The sequence below is a fragment of the Entelurus aequoreus genome, linkage group LG18 (assembly GCF_033978785.1).
Source record: "Entelurus aequoreus isolate RoL-2023_Sb linkage group LG18, RoL_Eaeq_v1.1, whole genome shotgun sequence".
Lineage (NCBI taxonomy): Eukaryota > Metazoa > Chordata > Actinopteri > Syngnathiformes > Syngnathidae > Entelurus > Entelurus aequoreus.
In genome coordinates this window covers 31,218,815-31,237,095 of record NC_084748.1, presented here as the reverse complement: position 1 = coordinate 31,237,095, position 18,281 = coordinate 31,218,815, and the positions used below count along the sequence as shown (strand labels likewise).

General features: G+C 42.4%; 1 protein-coding gene across 4 annotated transcripts in view; it reads left to right on the top strand.

Annotated features, from left to right (window-relative positions):
• The window catches only part of LOC133634027 (trinucleotide repeat-containing gene 6C protein-like), a 55,899-nt gene that overhangs the window by 29,880 nt on the left and 7,738 nt on the right, over positions 1-18,281 (top strand). For 3 of the 4 annotated variants that reach the window (XM_062026948.1, XM_062026950.1, XM_062026947.1), the window contains 17 exons: positions 819-3,236; positions 3,837-4,031; positions 4,389-4,555; positions 4,651-4,728; positions 4,837-4,894; positions 4,978-5,120; positions 5,219-5,365; positions 7,381-7,518; positions 8,109-8,228; positions 8,298-8,381; positions 8,543-8,816; positions 10,408-10,572; positions 10,661-10,852; positions 11,927-12,076; positions 12,288-12,506; positions 14,006-14,082; positions 17,648-17,787. In XM_062026948.1, the coding sequence (XP_061882932.1) occupies positions 819-3,236; positions 3,837-4,031; positions 4,389-4,555; positions 4,651-4,728; positions 4,837-4,894; positions 4,978-5,120; positions 5,219-5,365; positions 7,381-7,518; positions 8,109-8,228; positions 8,298-8,381; positions 8,543-8,816; positions 10,408-10,572; positions 10,661-10,852; positions 11,927-12,076; positions 12,288-12,506; positions 14,006-14,082; positions 17,648-17,787 (4,765 nt within the window). The remainder of the gene's footprint in view (positions 1-818; positions 3,237-3,836; positions 4,032-4,388; positions 4,556-4,650; positions 4,729-4,836; positions 4,895-4,977; positions 5,121-5,218; positions 5,366-7,380; positions 7,519-8,108; positions 8,229-8,297; positions 8,382-8,542; positions 8,817-10,407; positions 10,573-10,660; positions 10,853-11,926; positions 12,077-12,287; positions 12,507-14,005; positions 14,083-17,647; positions 17,788-18,281) is intronic. The other variant, XM_062026949.1, reaches the window with a different exon arrangement.

The window sequence follows — 18,281 nt, the reverse complement described above, 5'->3', positions numbered from 1 at the left end:
CCATGAGACTGGCTGGCTTGTATTCTAGGTGTTTGCATGCCGGATCAATAGCTTTTTCTTCTCTCTGCTTCTTGAATTAACAAGATCATTGATTTGCTGCCTCCAATTGATTCATTTCCTTGTTATAGCACCGATTCGATCTATTACTAGTCCCCCCTCTGATGCCTTTGGGCCTAATGAGATTTCTTTTGTGCAGTATAAATTAAAGAATTGTTGGGGTGGGGGTGGAGTTTTTGGCTGTGTGCTACTGATGTTTTAAACACAATATATAGGTATAGATAAACCTATAGCAATTGGATAAACCGTATAATATACCTGTACTGCAATCAGAGGGTGAAACATAGGCCCATTTTTGCCTTTTTTAATTTCATATTGTGTTTGCGGAGGAGGAGCGTTGGGTATGATGGATGAGAAGCCATCTTGGTTTCATTTCGATAAATGAGCAGCGTTCCACTTGAGCTTTCTGGGGTTAACAAAGCCAATGGAGACGGATGGGTCCCTACTGTGCTAGGTGTTAGGTGGGAGAAAAAATAAGGGATAAGGAATAGCATTTCGGGCACAAAAGACAAAGACATGTACGGAGACTACAAGCGTATGGAAAGAAGAGGAAAATTCTAATGAAAAGAGGAAAGCTGTTTCCTGCCAAGTTTCGTGCTTAGGTAGTTATTAAAACGTAGGTTCGAGGGACTTTATAGGACCTTCCCGGCCTTATCATTTCCTCAATTTTCTTCTTTGTGGTGTCATTTTTTTGTCAAATTCCTTTACTCAAACTTTGCTGTAATACATCATTTGTTGTCCTTTGTCTCATTTCTCTTTAGACATATCCCTGCCGAGTGGCAATTGCTTTTTGGGAGCATCCTTGCAAGCTGACAGCGTTTCCCGTGCCAACAACAAGATTATTGAGAGAAGTGACACTAAAGCTTGGCCCTCCATTAGCCGCAGCAGTGACCCCAGCCATCCTGCAGCACCAGAATGCCCCTTGGGCTCAGCTAGTTTCAGCACAGACGTCAGCGCTGTCACTCCCACCAGTAGTACTTTTCTGAGTATGGCCACAGGTGCCACAGGCCAACCGGCCAACTACCCAACTCTTAAATCTAACAATAACATGATGACAGGACCTGGGTCAGCCAACACGTTATCTAGTAACAAAGGTTGGGGCTCAGACACTAAACAAGATGGAATTAATGGAGGGCGAGTAGGAACGCCTAATCACTGGGGTTCACCCGGTTTTAATTTAAATCTCAATCCCAATGCCAACCCATCAGCCTGGCCAGTTCTCGGTCATGAGGGGGGTGGTGTTATTGGCCCTAATGGGGTGTCCACCTCATCTCACCCACCAAGTAATGGGAATGGAAACCTTGGGAAAGGGGGTGTTGGAGGCGCAAATGCTTGTGGCGGAGGTTGGGTTAGCATGGTTGGTGCTAATGAAAATGAACAACAACGGTCCTCAACGAACACAAGCTTGTCTTTCAATATGGAAACTAACCGGAACATGGATGGACCAAACCACAACAAGCAACAAGCTCAGGAGCCTATGAGCCCTATCCATGGCTTAACTGGCTGGGGAGGCCAGTCACCTACTGAATCATCTCAACTTAATGGAGACACAACAGGCAGCTCAGTATGGGGTAGTCCAGAAACCAAGGCAGTTGACTCCCCAAAGGACTCTGCCTGGGAGGCAGCTCCCTCTGCAGGCCTCTCTTCCTGGGGCCGCCAAGGTAGTGGTGGGGGGAGTAATGGAAGCGGTGGCTGGGGAGACTGGGGAAAATCCTCCGGCGGCGGAGATGCATCGAAGGCCTGGGACTCTCTTGATGCCGGCAGTTCGGGTTCTGGTCAAGAGCAACAGCTTGGCTCATGGGGTAAGCAACCTGGAACTGCTCCAGAAAGCGAGGGGAGTGGGGACAGCAGAAATGGCCTATCTCACAACAGAGAGAGGTCGTCAAGCATGGATTGTACCCCTCTGTTACCACGACAGGACTTGGACCCAAGAGTACTAAGTAACATGGGCTGGGGGCAGACTCCCATTCGACAGCACACAGTATGGGAGATGGAGGAGGCAAACTCTGATGATGGGAAAAGCAGCAGCAGCTCAGACACATTTGAAGGTTCCAGCTCTAGTAGTGGTCCTTCTTCCACAGATAGCAGTACCGTCAACCCCAATACTGCTGCTAATCAAAGGCATGAATCCGAAGGAAAACGTGACAGCGATGGATCTTTAAGTTGGGGAGGCCTTCCACCTCAGCAGGTCAAGACTGGATCTGGATGGGGTGATCACCCACAGTCACTGAACGAAGCAGCTAATGGCACCACCAGTGGCTGGGGAGACTCAATGCCAACCAATGGACCTAAAAATGTGGGCATGACAACTTGGGGCTCTCAGGACAAGTCCCCTACTTGGGACAGTGACATGACAAAAAGTCAGTCCAATAATTGGGGGGAGGGCCCACGTAGTAGCTCCCATGGTTGGGGCACTAGTAATGGGGGCTCCAACAGCTCGAGGGATTGGGGTGAACCAGAAATCAAGAACAATGGGTCCCCCAGCAGCATGTGGGAAGGTGAAGGAGGAAATGGAGGTAATAGTGGTTGGAAAGAAAATGCTAGAGGAGGAAACCGAGGAGGTGTTAAGCTAACTTCCTCTGTGAGCAACAGCACTTGGGGAGAGACCTCACGTGCCAATGGCCCAGTACAGGGCACCTGGGGCTCGTCTAAACCCAATGAAAGCAGCAGCAGTAGCAGCACTGGTAGTGGTGGAGGAGGTAGCATTGGTTCTTGGGGAGGTCCTGGGTCTGTGAAACAGAACACCTCCAATTGGAGCAATGTCAACAAACAGGACCAGTGCTTGGAGTCCACTGGTTGGGAAGAGCCCTCGCCACCCTCCGTCCGCAGAAAGATGGAGATTGATGATGGAACATCTACCTGGGGTGATCCTAACGCATCCAACAAGACTGTCAACATGTGGGATCGCAATAATCCTAATGGTAACCAAAGCAACAGTGGCCCGCCCTCCATTAAGAATGGTGGTATGATCCCACCCAACAATACCAACAACAATCATTCTGTCAGCCCTGGAAACAACAATCACAACAATCACCATGGTCATCTGATGCACCACCATTCTCACCATGGCAACGCACCAAGCCATTTGCAACACCACGGAAACAACTATGGCTCACCCAACAATTGTGCCCCGCACCAGGGTGCAGGCCCCCACGGTAGACCTCCTATTGCTAACCCAGGTAAGACAGCTAACTGCAGTATGGCTATATCTGACTTTGTATTTCTGCTTTCTTTTATGATCGTGATAGAAACAGCAGTATCGTTCAAGATCTTTTCCACTCATTCTCACATGACGTGATGGCATTACCATTAAAACCATTAGCGTTAAGGATTGTTAGGTATTCCAAGCATTATTTCTTGAAGTATTTTTTTCATAGTCATTAAGTGGGTATTGAAGCATAATTATAATCATATATGTGCCATTAAAGATTTCCACTTAGCTAAATTTAGTGTAGAAATATATTTCAAGACAAAAACTACATCTAGCATGCATACTTGTCAAAGCTTTGACTACTCAATTCTTATCCCGCTGCATTTGATTGAGTGAAACCATCGCCCCCTCTTAATAATCAGCCGCATTGTATATATTGATGGTGATTAAGACTGAAAAAAAACATCCTTCAAGTGAGATACTCAAAAAGCAAATTCACTCGCTGTGTCAATAACACTTTTCCAAAATAGCAAGTCTCTTTGACTTTGATTGCATTTGATGGTGCAGTGCAGTATGAGTCCGGTTTTTAAATGCACCCAACACATAATACACCCCCTCTCTTTTTCAGGCTGGGGAGAGCTTCCCAACGTACAACCCAAGTCAGAGCCTGCTTGGGGAGAGCCTGCCGCTCCGACATCAGCTGTGGACAATGGCACCTCCGCCTGGGGTAAGCCTCCAAGGGGAGCTGGAGGATGGGGAGGAGATGGTGGACATGAGCCCTCCGGGCCTTATGGCAGGGCCAACGGACCCTCCTGCAAGCCTGGTAAACGTCTACCTTTGTTTGCATTTATGGTAGATTATGTACATCACCATTAAACACAATGTGCAGTGTATACTTTTTTAAGGGACTAGTCAGAATATTTTCCCTGTTGCTTAAGATAGTTTTTTTGTATTATCTTAATCTTAAAATTGTAATCAGTTCAACACCTTGTATAGATTTGAAGGTATTTGTGAACCATAGAGGACGTTGCTGTGTGCAAGGGAAGACAGTGCCATCAAGTGGTTACATTCAGAACTACATGTACTACGTATACTGTTTTTTTTTCTCTCTTGAGTTTTTACTAATTATATTATCTCATTGTTTCCCTGATTTTGACACAATGTGATTTCCTCCTTATAGGTCCAAAACCTATGCAAGACAGCTGGGGAAGCGGAGGCGAGGAAATGGGCATCACTACAAACCAGTGGGACACTGAGGACGGGGACATGTGGAATGGCCCCACCATGCAAGAGAGCACTTCTTCTTGCAATTCTTGGGGCAATGGACCCAAGAAGGGCCCGAGCAAGGTGCATGTCCCCCTAATTCTACACACAGATATTATTCATGTGAATTCACCACATTGATCTTGAAATTATTAAAATTATTTGATTCGTTCCCTCAGGTGAAGATGGGTAACAAGCCGGATGAGACATGGATCATGAACCGTCTTATCAAGCAGCTCACTGACATGGGCTTTCCAGTACGAGCCTGATTTATTGTTCAGATTAGCAGACTGATATGCAGTCCATGTAAAAAGCTAAGGTTCCTTTACGTTTCGACTGACTGATTAATAATGTTTGTGTTACAGAGAGACCCTGCTGAGGAGGCTTTGAAGAGCAACAACATGAATCTTGACCAGGCCATGAGTGAGTTTAGTTTGAGTGGCTTGACCTAGTAGGATATATATATTGTTTTATTTTAACATTAAAAAAACCTCTCCTCCTCTCAGGTGCTCTGCTAGAGAAGAAAACTGACTTGGACAAGCGTAGTGTAGGCATGTGTGATTACAGCAACAGCCTGAACAAGCCTCTGGTGTGTCGACCATCTGTGCTCACTAAAGATCACTCTGACCGCAACGCCTTTCTTGACAAGGTATTAAACACCTCGCCATAAATTAGAAAGTATAATATTTATGTTTGTTGCGATTTCTGTTTTTTTCCCCCTCGTACCATCAAATTTTACTTCTGCAGGATGGTGTTCTGTCCGATGATGCCACCCCATCACCGTTTCTGCCTTCCCCCAGCCTGAAGCTCCCCTTGGCCAGCAATAGCCTTACTGGGCAGGGTCTGGGACCGGGCCACTCGGGGCTGGGGATGCAAAACTTGAACAATAGACAGGTATTCTCAATAAATTGTAACTAACAAGCTCAATTCATTGTGCCTACCATTTTGCATACCCCCGCGACCCCGAAAGGGACAAGCGGTAGAAAATGGATGGATGGATTTTGTATTCCGTCCCCAACATCAGGGCCGGCCTGTGGCATAAACACTCTATGCGGTTGTTTAGGGCCACAACCACTAGGTGCCTGGGCTTTTGTAAGGATATGAAGCTATTTTTTCTTTCATTTAAATCAGTTAGGCAGAGGGGTTATTGCATCTGCCTCACAATACAAAGGTCCTGAGTAGTCATGAGTACAATCCCGGCCTCGGGATCTTTCTGTTTGGAGTTTGCATGTTCTCCCCGTGACTGCGTGGGTTCCCTCCGGGTACTCCGGCTTCTTCCCACCTCCAAAGACATGTACCTGGGGATAGGTTGATTGGCCCTAGTGTGTGAATGTGAGTGTGAATGTTGTCTGTCTATCTGTGTTGGCCCTGCAATGAGGTGGCGACTTGTCCAGGGTGTACCCCGCCTTCCGCCCGATTGTAGCTGAGATAGGCTCCAGCGCCCCCCGTGACCCCGAAGGGAATAAGCGGTAGAAAATGGATGGATGGATAAAAGACTACCTCATAAAAGTTCAGATGAAATCAATTCCACTGTCAAAGTTACTAATGTGGTTGTTTTAATCAAATTAGGAATGTGTGACAGTACCTACACCCATTGCAAAAATGCAAAATGGTTTATTACTTCTTACCCAGCATGGAACACTTCCTGTTCACTCAACACAGACATCATAACATCTTCAAAGCTCACATTTGTGCATTCACACAGATCGCCAACATTTTGGTACCAGGATAAAGCTAGGAGTAAAGGTTAACATCAACAATATGACAAATATATTTTTGTTTGCATAGGACAAAGTTATTTTTAAGTTTCACTTTTGCATCTCATAGCTGCTAAACACATAATTGTGGTGGGTTTAATAAAACATTTATTTAAGTTTAAAACGGAGGCATCACTGGTTTATAACGACATGGGAGACTTAACCCCAGTAGATGCACAAATAATATAATAATCATTATTATAAATATGTATTGTTATGATTATTATTATTATCCACTGATTATGAATCAGATCATCTCTATCTTACATTATGAAATAGAGGGAAACTTGATCGACTTATCATATTTAAGTGAATAATGTCTTCTTTGATTTTAAAACTTACATTCTGAGTACTTAATATTACATTTGTCGGCACCCATTTGTTAAAAAAAAAAAAAGTCTAAACGTATGTACGTGGAGCGGTGACGTTAGGTTTAGGGTGTGGTGGGGCCCTTTAGGAGTCTAACAATAAAGGGGTTTACCCTTATTTATAGATATACTTAACAATATTTAAGTAATATTAAAGACCAAAATGGGGCCACAAACAAAATCTTGAGGGCCACACAAAACCAAAGACCAGCCCTGCCCAGCATTCCCCCATCGCTCGCTTCTGTATCAATGACATCGCCTGAAGTACCTTTTGAAACCAGATTATATCATGTTTAACTGCCAGATCTAGCTCTAGCACACATTAACTCTTTGTCCTTGAAGCCCAAGCAAAAGTGCTATTTTGTGTTTGGAATTGGGATGGCAGCTGCCTTATAACAACTTGTTTATTGGGCCTTACAAATATAAACAGATTGCTACTAGCTGACTGAGCATATTCACTGCTGGACGCTGTATTGTATTTTTGCCACCCTGCGTCAATGACAGACATTGCCTGAGGCATCATGTTTCTGGGTTGCCCATTCCTTCCCTCTGATTGTCCCCTTTTCATGAATATGTAATGTCTACGGGGACGTGCTTTCATTTTTGTCCATTTGGACTCATGGGTGAATCTATCAAGATTTTGTCTGTCAAAAACCAAGGTTACCTTGGGTGTCTAATAGTTTTAAATGCACCAAATCAAAAATATCCTTACGATTTATAAAAAAAAAAAAAAGAAAAAAAAGTGAATGTTTTAAAGGCGTGAAATCTTTGATTGGTCTTCTAGATACCCAGTGGAATGTTTGGCAGCAGTGGGGCAGCACAAAGTCGGGCCATGCAGCAGCCTCCTCAGCTACCAGTGCCACCTCTCAGCTCCTCCCAGCCTAGTTTACGTGCTCAAGTGCCTCCGTTTCTCTCCCCTCAGGTACATGGGTACACCTTCATACCAGACACTTTATTAGGCACACCTGTGACCTCCAGTACAAGAGCTATATCAGAGATTCTGCTTTTATTAAGGCAATGCTCAGTTTTATTCTAAATGAGTCCACTGGGTACAAACTGCATGCGCAATTGTAAGCATATTCATCAATTATTATTCTGACAGTGCAGTTTATCCACTACTTTCAAATTTGTTTGTGGAGGGCCGCAACAAATAGATTTGGCGCTACCTGTTACGGCCTCGCTAATGAACACATTATAATGCAGCTTGTCGTTCCAACTCTGTACTGTAGATGGCGAGCTGCTTCTTAACAGACCTCATAGGACCCCCATTCTGCCAGATAATAAAGATGTCCCTTCCCAAGTCAATGTGTAAATTGAAGAAACCAAATTATTTGAAAAATCAGACTAATAAAGTGCAAGGAAACATACCCCTCCCGTCTCCCAAACATCACAGGGTCAATCAAAACTATTGCCGCAAACAAACATTGTGAATATTTTTACTTGTTGTGAGTCAGTTTTTTTGTTTTACTTGTTACTAGTTAAAACATTTATTTTTGCTCCTTACCTTGGCAGGTCCAAGCACAGCTCTTGCAATTTGCAGCAAAAAACATTGGTCTGAACCCTGCACTTTTAACCTCGCCAATAAACCCTCAACAAATGACCCTGTTGTATCAACTTCAGCAACTGCAAATGGTGAGTTGCTCCCTTTTGAACAAGTGTTCCTTTTATGTGGCTGTAATGCTTTGCTTCCCTTTTGTTCAGGCATACCAGCGTTTACAAATCCAGCAGCAGATGATGCAGGCGCAACGCAACGTTTCCGGCCCCATTCGACAACAAGAGCAGCAAGTGAGTCAACAACCGCAACATCGCACCTCACTCACACCATCCTTTGAAAAATGTGACTAACTGAAGCAAAACCGCATGACCACACATTTATCTGAACAGTGGTTTACGGATGCAATTTCCTCATTCACTGTATTTCTGCTTTGCCACCCCTCCTCTTCTAGGTCGCACGCACAATCACCAACATGCAGCAGCAGATCCAGCAGCACCAGCGTCAGCTCTACCAGGCGCTGCTGATGAAGCAGCAGCAGCTTCCCTCCCATTCCACCTCCTTTTCTTCCTCTTCCGCCGGTCTGCACGGCCCCACTGGAGGCTCCGCATCCGGCAAATCAAACCTGGATCCTTTCACAGGCCCACATCAGACCTCGGGCCTGGCCGACACACTGCACACCAAAGAGTCGCTGTCCTCACCCAATGCCTACAGCACCTACTCTCTTTGTAAGTCCTAAAAAGTAACAACACATGTTCAACACTTCATTGATAATGTGACTTGTCTTCCTTGCTGACCATGGTAACAGCAAGCGGAAGGGTTGCAATAATAGCTTTTGCTTGATGCTTTTTACTGCCGCTAAAAACAATAAAAGGAGATAATTTACTTGGGGTGTCTCAATCAGATATTGATATTAGATATTTGTCCGATATCAACCAATCAAGTATCGGATGATATCGGCTTGCATCTAAAATCTCCAATACGAACTACGATACCAGCAGTCCTGGAGTGTGTTTACTTGTGCAAAGCTGGACATTTAACATCTAAATGTCCACCAATAAGAACACAAATTTGATCTTTCCTTGTATTTTAGTCATATCCTTTACAAGATGTAAACATAGTGGCTATAGGCTAGTTCATAATAAGTCTCCTTTATTGAACAATGTTGCAGTCTAAAACACGTGTCATTGAAAAAACAAATATCAAATTATTATGGTTGCATATTACATACAGATACAAAGTATCCAGTAACAAACATGTCTGCATCATTCAACTTCCTGTATCATGTTCTTAATTTAATAATTTATTGTCGCCAAAACAAAAACTCTCCACTTCAAAAGCATGAAGCTCTTGTAAGGTTGGTGTTTTTATTCCTCCCATTGTTCTCTGTTTGACTAATTTCACTTGATCAAACCTTTTTTAACATTTCACACTACAAAATAATAAATGTATGTTCTATGGTTCCTGCTGTTATCGTATCAGGCAAACAGTCAATGCCCTAATATCGGAAGTGGAAAAGTCGTATCAGGACACCCTTAATAATTACTGAAATTTGTTGCTCAGCACTTGTCTTTCCAAAACACAGTCTTGTTTAGACAATGTATTTCCAGAAACAGTGAATTCATTTACTCAAACCTGTATTTATTAGAGAGGTTTTATTTGTATAAAGACATTTTCCTAAGGAGAGCATTGTTTTTATTTTTATTTTACAAATACAGTGGTCCCTAAATTATCATGGGGGTTATATTCCTGACAAAGTAGGGACTATTTATTTTATGCTTTCTATGAAAATTATATGCATTTAAAGTCTTATAAGCCCTAAGCACAGCTTTCTCACACACTTAAAACACTTTTTATGCTCTTAAAAAACACCTCACACGTACTAAAACCTACGTAATTTTAACAAAGAATCTCAGTGTATTCATTGTTAATTTCGATGCACCGAGACCGCAGAAAGTAAACTGCAAAGTGGCGAGGATACACAGTAAAAATGTGTGTTTTACGAACTTGAACCAAAACCTTGACTTCAGTTTTTCTCATCATCAATGTACTGGAAACATTGTACTCTAATACTAAACATAACCCAGCCCAGAGAAACACTCTTCTCTTTAAACTCCTGTGTGAGAAAAGCTTCCTTTTTACAAGCTGATGATGCACTTTGGAGATCATTTAGCACGGCTATTTTACAAAATACTCAATTTCCTCTTTTGCGATATAGTATAGACCTCCTAACTAGCATCTGCCACATTCTGCACACTGCATCTTGTATGTGCTTTTTTTGAGCTGTTAAACATTCTCATTTGTGTGTTCTTTGTGCAGCTGGACTCAATCCAAACATGAATGTAAACTGCATCGAGGTCGGAGGTCTGTCGCTAAAAGAACCCCCACAGCCCCAATCCCGCTTGTCCCAGTGGACACACTCCAACGCCATGGACAACCTCAGTGGCAACACCTCAAACTTGGAGAACAACCTCAACAAACACGGTGAGTTAAGCATTCAGCAACAACTTTTTGGGAAACCGTACATCCAGTAAAGAACAAACTCAATATGTGTGTTTTTCCCATACATTAGGTGCCATATCTGCTGCCTCAAATCTAGGGCCCCCTGGGAAACCTCCCCAGTTGGAGGACTCCTACAGTCCATACAGTCTGATGTCCAATTCAGAGTCGCCTGCCAGCCCTTTGGTGCCCCCAGACAGCTGGGGCCAAGGAAAGAACCCTAATGAAAAGATCACCAACGGGACCAACATTAACTGGCCCCCAGGTTAGTACAAATGAATAGCAAGTAATGATTCTTTATTTAGGACTGCACAATTATGGCCGAAATCATGATTTTTAATCAGGACTATTTATTATGTCAGGTGAAACATAGTGTTGATGTAACTTCATGTAATTTCTAATGAAATAGCCTAAATAAAGGTTATGCGTATATTTAGGGACACATCTTTGTGTTTTCTTCATTATTTCATCTTTTTTTGTGTTTTCTTCATTATTTCATCTTTTTTTATATACAAAATTATGCTTTTATCTATAGTTAACCATTCTTTTTTTTAATATCAGAATATAATAACAACACAGGTTTCCTGCCCCTCGCCCAAACCAATCACCCCTCCTCCCCATTTCATTTTTTTATCCGTTTGTATTTGTTACACCTATCAAACGATTAATCGAAGCAACAAAATTTAAATCAATACTTTTTTCTAATCAATATAAACAATTAAATCATTAATCATTGCAGCCCTAGTGTGAAACATATATATGACAAAACAAAAAATATCATTATACTTGAGTTGCACTCTTGTTAAAGAGTCCTTCAATGGGCAGTTACATTTCCGCATTACCTGGATTCATGCACGTGTGAACATGAGAGGGGTGCACGAGTTAAATTAATTGTACGTCTCGTCAGAACACCAGCAAAAATGTTGGCATGCAATGGAAAAGTTTGCCCAGACTTTGTTTAGCTCGATGGCTAGCGGTTAGTCCTGCTTGTGCAATTACAAGGAGACGAGCAGGGTAGCTTGTTGTGCAGGCCTCCACACCTGTCGCCGTTTGACAACAGTGGTGCGGTTTTTACCTCAAGCCGAGGGCTCCACGGAAGTAAAACCACGAGCAGGGTCAATGTGGTCAAGGAGCTCTGTGCGCATACACGATGGCATTAGGCGTGGGCCGGGGCTGCCTCATGGTGCTTTTGATATGCAGCAGAGCCTGAGCTTGTTGATATAGTCGGCGATCACCCTTGCGTAATGGTGGCAGCCAAAATCGTGATTTAAATTGTATTAATTGTTCAGCCTTACCTTGATTACATCATTACTCAGCACTTTATTTTTGCTTCTTTCAGAATTTTGCCCAGGTGTACCATGGAAGGGCCTCCAGAACATTGACCCAGAGAACGACCCTAACATGACGCCCGGCAGCGTCCCCAGCGGTCCCACGATCAACACCAACATCCACGATGTTAACAGATACCTGCTGCGTGACAGAAATGGAGGTACGGACACACGAACTGAGCTAAAAAGTAGGTCGACTTTCTTAGCTTCAGTCTCATGCCACTTCCTTTGCACGTTGAAACCACAAAGAAATGCCCCACCTCGCTTTCAGTTAGCATTCTTTGTTTCTGTCCGTTTTCATAGGAATTCAACAAGAGTTAAGAGACGTTATTGTTAGTTGCTCTGTGGGTAAAGTGTCTTTTGCTGTTCAAGGTAAACTGTCGGATGTGAAATCCACCTGGTCCTCGGGACCTATCTCCCAGAACCAAGGCTCTCTGACCCACGAGCTGTGGAAAGTCCCTCAAGGCCCACGCGGCTCCACAGCCCCATCTCGTCCTCCGCCAGGCCTCACCAACACCAAGCCGCCATCTTCCACGTGGGGGGGGAACTCACTGGGCCTCTCACAAGGCTGGAGTGGCTCCTACTCCTCTGGTAGGCAAACATATACGTTATTGTTTTTATGAACTCTTTTTTTTTTTAAAGTTATTGCACAGGTACTACCATGGTAGCAAATTCCCCTCCCCAGAATATACTTTTTTTATTGGGATTCATGTCCCATCAAAGGCACTTCACTGATTGAAGCAGGTGTGGAATCACACTCCTCATGCATGAACCCCCACTTGAGCCAGGCACACAGAACGTTTTTACATGTGACTGTTTAAATTTGACACATTAACTGCACTCCTTTATTTATTTATTTATTTTAATTGCGATCCCTCGCTACGTCACAAAACTGCCATCAGCTATCAGCAGCTGTCCGGGCAATGCGAAGTGGAGATGAACTTGTCAAGATGCACTTAATCTTTGACATCAATAAGAGCGTGGAATAACAACGCGGCACACGCAATGCTAACAACACGGCTCACGCAATGCTAACAACACAGCTAATGATCGTAGAAGCGACTGCTTAGTTGAGCAAGCATTTCCCGAAAACTTGCGCCTTTAATTTCAACACATTAAATCTAATTTTAACTTGGAGGAAGTACCCAGGATGTGACAAGGTATTTCCACATATTGGTCGGGTTTTAGACGGCCAGAGCAATGACGCTTCTTGGAGCATCCTACTGGTCCTAAAGGTACCTTATTATTGTGCAATACTTAAAATACTCAAACACTACAGTATGACGCTGCTAATCGCTAACAGGCAACTAGGGCCGCTAATTGCTAGGTGGCCACTAATGCACTAATCGCTAGCTATCTTAAATGCTAAGATGAATATATTAATATAATTATTCATGTTTTTATTTTAGACCTGCAAGGTACATTGAGTAGGGTGGCCATATCTAAACTACACTACAGTAGTTTAAATACTATGTATTTTATGAGATTTACATTTGTGGAATAATTGTGGTTGGAATATTAACAATTATCCCATTAAAAAAAAAAGTCTAACAAACCAAAAATTTCACGACCCCCTAGTGGTCACAGGCCCCCCTGTTGAAGACCTCTGCAGGGTTGTTTTCATGTTTAGAGGGCTCTAATTATTTGATGTTAAAAAAACATTTTTTTTAATGCTCGAATTATAGAAAAATTTGATTTAGTAATAATAATCCTACATTGTGGAAATGTGTTTACCACGGTCAGGCCTAGAACCAAATACCTGTGATAAACGTGGGACGACTGTAAAGCTGTTGTGCACGATCATGAGATCATCTTACATTTTTTGAGGTAGCGCCAACCAAATGTGTTCCTTGCAGAGATAACATCTGCTTGCCTTTAGTTTCTCTCTGGACAAACAACCTGTTAAACTGCCATCCTGAGCTTGAGTGTCTCTTCGACAGCATTCTCTTGACTGTGTTGTTAGTTTGCGGCTCACTTAGTAACCTTTTAATGTCATCACATCATTCTGTTTAGCAACATTTAGCCAGCTTACAAAATGTGACATTAGTTTGTTCCTTTTCCGAGCAGAACATTTATTGCTGTGTTTCTAGCAGAGGGAACTACCTGGAGTACAGACAGCTCCAACAGGACCAGCAGCTGGCTGGTGCTCAGGAATCTCACACCTCAAGTAAGAAAACGTCTTTTTCTATCCAGCATGTGTTTGCTTCTTGGTAGCTTCTGTGTCAAACTCAATCACACAGGGGGACGACATTCGATGCACACTTTAGATTATTTGACACCATCTGCCACGTTCACATGCCTGCATGTGTCGTGTAACAAAATATTCATCTTGTTTCCTGCCCAAGTGTTAGTGCTGATTTCAAAGATACAGAAGGGTTATGTGCCAGTCATCTGTGGTTGGGCCAAAATGTGCAACAAGAGGTCAATGTGTTTTGCAAATGACAGACGGGCGCGTGGGTTTTGACTCGTGAAAAAGACGACAGTTTTGGCTTGCAGAACGACAACTTGAAGCAGCGACACAACGGTAACATCGTCCCTGGCGAGCGTTGTAGACACACGACTGTCACTAACAACGACCCTGCTTTCCCGGGACCCGTATCAGCTGGCATTTGGCACAGTACCCCATATGCGCACACATAGCTGCCCGGGATATGCAAAGGTCCTAGGTTCGATCCTGGGCTCGGGATCTTTCTGTGTGGAGTTTGCATGTTCTCCCTGTGACTGCGTGGGTTCCCTCCGGGTACTCCGGCTTCCTCCCACCTCCAAAGACATGCACGTGGGGATAGGTTGATTGGCAACACTAAATTGGCCCTAGTGTGTGATTGTGAGTGTGAATGTTGTCTGTCTATCTGTGTTGGCCCTGTGATGAGGTTGCGACTTGTCCAGGGTGTACCCCGCCTTCTGCATGACTGCAAAAGGACAAAGATGGACAAAATTTGCATTTGGGTCAACCAGGTGAAATTTTCAAAGTGTAAAATACGATCCGCCTTGAAAGTAAATCCTGTCCAACACAAGCAGATTTTAGCTCAATTTAACTGATTTGTTGCACATGTTGGTGCCGTTCCGCGGGCAGTGGAAACTGACATGATGACTTCAATAGAAAGGGAATGAGACCGCAGCCGTGGCGATGACGTTCCGCAGTCGTTTGGCATCCTGTGGAAATCCTTGTGAGAGTCCATTAATGCGTGGTGACTGGTGAGCGGGACTGATTGCGGGAAACTCGGAGAGGAAGACACTATGAGAGAGACGCTTCGTGTGCACGCTGACACAGCTGTGGTTGCTCGTTTAATAAAGTGATTGTTGGTCGACCAGCTCCTCATCATCCTTTTAACGGGACAAAAGCTCCAATATTTGATATGCACACAAAAGATGAGAATCTGGGAGATTTGTAACTTCAATGTGCGGGAGTTGGCTAGTCTGAGCATGCGTCTGATAAGGAAGTGTTTTTCCCAGCATGCTTTGTTGTCATGACAATGATCACTTTTGACTGTAATTATGCATCTTTATCTGTTGTTATTGGTAATCGTCTTACACAGTTACATTATTGCCACTTTTGGTGGTAACGTGACATCCTCGCGTTACGCATCTTAACACCACTGTGGCCTCTAGTGTTACATATTTGACATCAGATGTTGTGAGATTGTGTTGATGGACTGGTTCTTATTTGATGAAAGTCGCCATGCGGGCCAGATGCATGAGGATTATCATATGGTCCTGCAGGCTGCATGTAACACCTCCCTGGGCTGGATCTGGTTCACGGGCTGGGGGTTTGACACCTGTGCTTTAGAACGTGCGCCCCCGGGACTATCTGTCGTCATTTGTAGGCCAAGGAACCGAATTTGGCGACTGAAGTATAAACACGTGCCACAAAGACAGGATAATCATGTGTTTTCTCCCTGCCAATCAGTGGGGTTTTCATTAAGGAGAGCCGAGGGACATTTTGAGCCATTCAGTTATTTTCAAGCCATCTTATATTACAAAAAAATCTTCAAATTACACTTAAAAACCTAAATTACACTTAAATACCAACAAAAATGGTCATTGAAAATGCCATAGTTTTACAAAATCTAACATGTATCGTAATATAAGCCAATGCAATCCATGTTGGAGATTTCAATTTGGACAATTGACTATCACTTTTCAATGTTTGTATTTGTTTCAATGTTTATTTGTTTTTCCCATTCAAAGCATGCAGCAGAAATTCCTGTCTTTTTTTACTGTCTTCGGCTGAAATGATCATTGTGTGTTATTGACACAAGAAAAGTGCTTGTCTTGTTGTTGGTATATAAACATTAAGTAAACAGACTTTAAAGTCATAAAATCCTCTCAAAATATAATTATTTCAGGCAGATTGATTAGTTGAATGTGGAATTATATTTCCTGTGATGAGGTGGCGACTTGTCCAGGGTGTACCCTGCCTTCCGCCCGAATGCAGCTGAGATAGGCTCCAGCACCCCCCGCGACCCCGAACGGGACAAGCGGTAGAAAATGGATGGATGGAATTATATTTCTTTATATTATTTTATTATATCTACAGTATATAAATTAAAAAAGATTTGAGCTCAAAGAAGGATATTTAGTATATTTACGTTTGAAGAGTTAGTACAAAAGTTAATGTTTATTAAACACTAGTGCCTTCAAAGGAATACTTTTTTGGTCAAATTAATCACACTTTTAAATGTTCATTAATCATGATTAATCACAGTAAATTACTTGCTTGCATAAATAAAATTCACTTAAAGAACAACCCAAATGTCATTTTATTGTCAGAATGTCATACAGGAACATTTTAAAATGTTTTACTTGAATGCATGTCATTTATTTGCTGGACAGTTTTATCTCAAGTCCCCTCTGGGTTTATTTTCAAATAGAGCTGGGCAATATGGCTGAAAACTGTATCACGATATACCGTATTTTTCGGAGTATAAGTCGCACCGGCCGAAAATGCATAATAAAGAAGGAAAAATACATATATAAGTCGCACTGGAGTATAAGTCGCATTTTTTGGGGAAATGTATTTGATAAAACCCAACACCAAGAATAGACATTTGAAAGGCAATTTAAAATAAATAAAGAATAGTGAACAACAGGCTGAATAAGTGTACGTTATATGACTCATAAATAACCAACTGAGAACGTGCCTGGTATGTTAACGTAACATATTATGGTAAGAGTCATTCAAATAACTATAACATATAGAACATGCTATACTTTTACCAAACAATCTGTCACTCCTAATCGCTAAATCTCATGAAATCTTATACGTCTAGTCTCTTACGTGAATGAGCTAAATAGTATTATTTGATATTTTACGGTAATGTGTTAATAATTTCACACATAAGTCGCTCCTGAGTATAAGTCGCACCCCCGGCCAAACTATGAAAAAAACTGCGACTTATAGTCCGAAAAATACGGTAAGTGTTTTATATCGGTGAGTATCGATTATTGATATTTTTTATGACCTATCGTATGAAATGTAATGATTTTTATTTAAAATGTAACCTACTTCCGCACTACTTTTCATTCAGGTAACTGTCTGCGGGTTAAGGTAAAGGAGGATGTGTGTTTAATCTGCATTTATACATGATTGATGCAATGTTTTTGTTACATGTGTTACCTTGACAGCCCTAATTAACTGCATAAAGGATTTTTATACCAACATTGAGAAAAACTAAAGAAACCCGTGGCTTGTAGAAAACCTTGTTGTAACGCTCCTCTTTGTTTTTTTGCAGATCGACGGCTCCACTCTGCGGACTCTGTGCATGCAGCACGGCCCCTTGATCACATTCCACCTCAACCTGACCCAAGGGAACGCGGTGGTGCGCTACAGCTCCAAGGACGAGGCCGCCAAAGCCCAGAAGTCTCTGCACATGTAAGTGTCAGCTCTTTTCTCACGTCCTCTTGGTTGCACTATACGTTTTAATATTGAATGTGTGTTGTTTAAGTATTGTACTAAAACTAGCATAACCACTGCTGCTGATTGTTTACTAGGATCCCCATTTGTCTTCCTGGGGTCTAAAATGTCAAAAGGCTTTGATACGTGTACAACATTAAGGAAAAAAGTCATGCACACACATGACAAATAACACAATAATAGAACTGCTCCACATTATGCTAATGTAGGATCAAACAAAACAATTCAAGCTCATACAAAAGGTACTAATTATTTGCAGGTAAATCATAAATAGACCAAAAAACAAGGAAATGATTTGCGTGTAAATATATTACATCTTAATCTTTTACAAAAAGTTACTGAATTCAAAAATTAAGGAAGTGAATCCCAAGCCACCATTGCGTTATTATACTGCATTAACTTGACGCACCAAATGTTTATAGATATCACTGAAAGTATACAATTTAAATTAT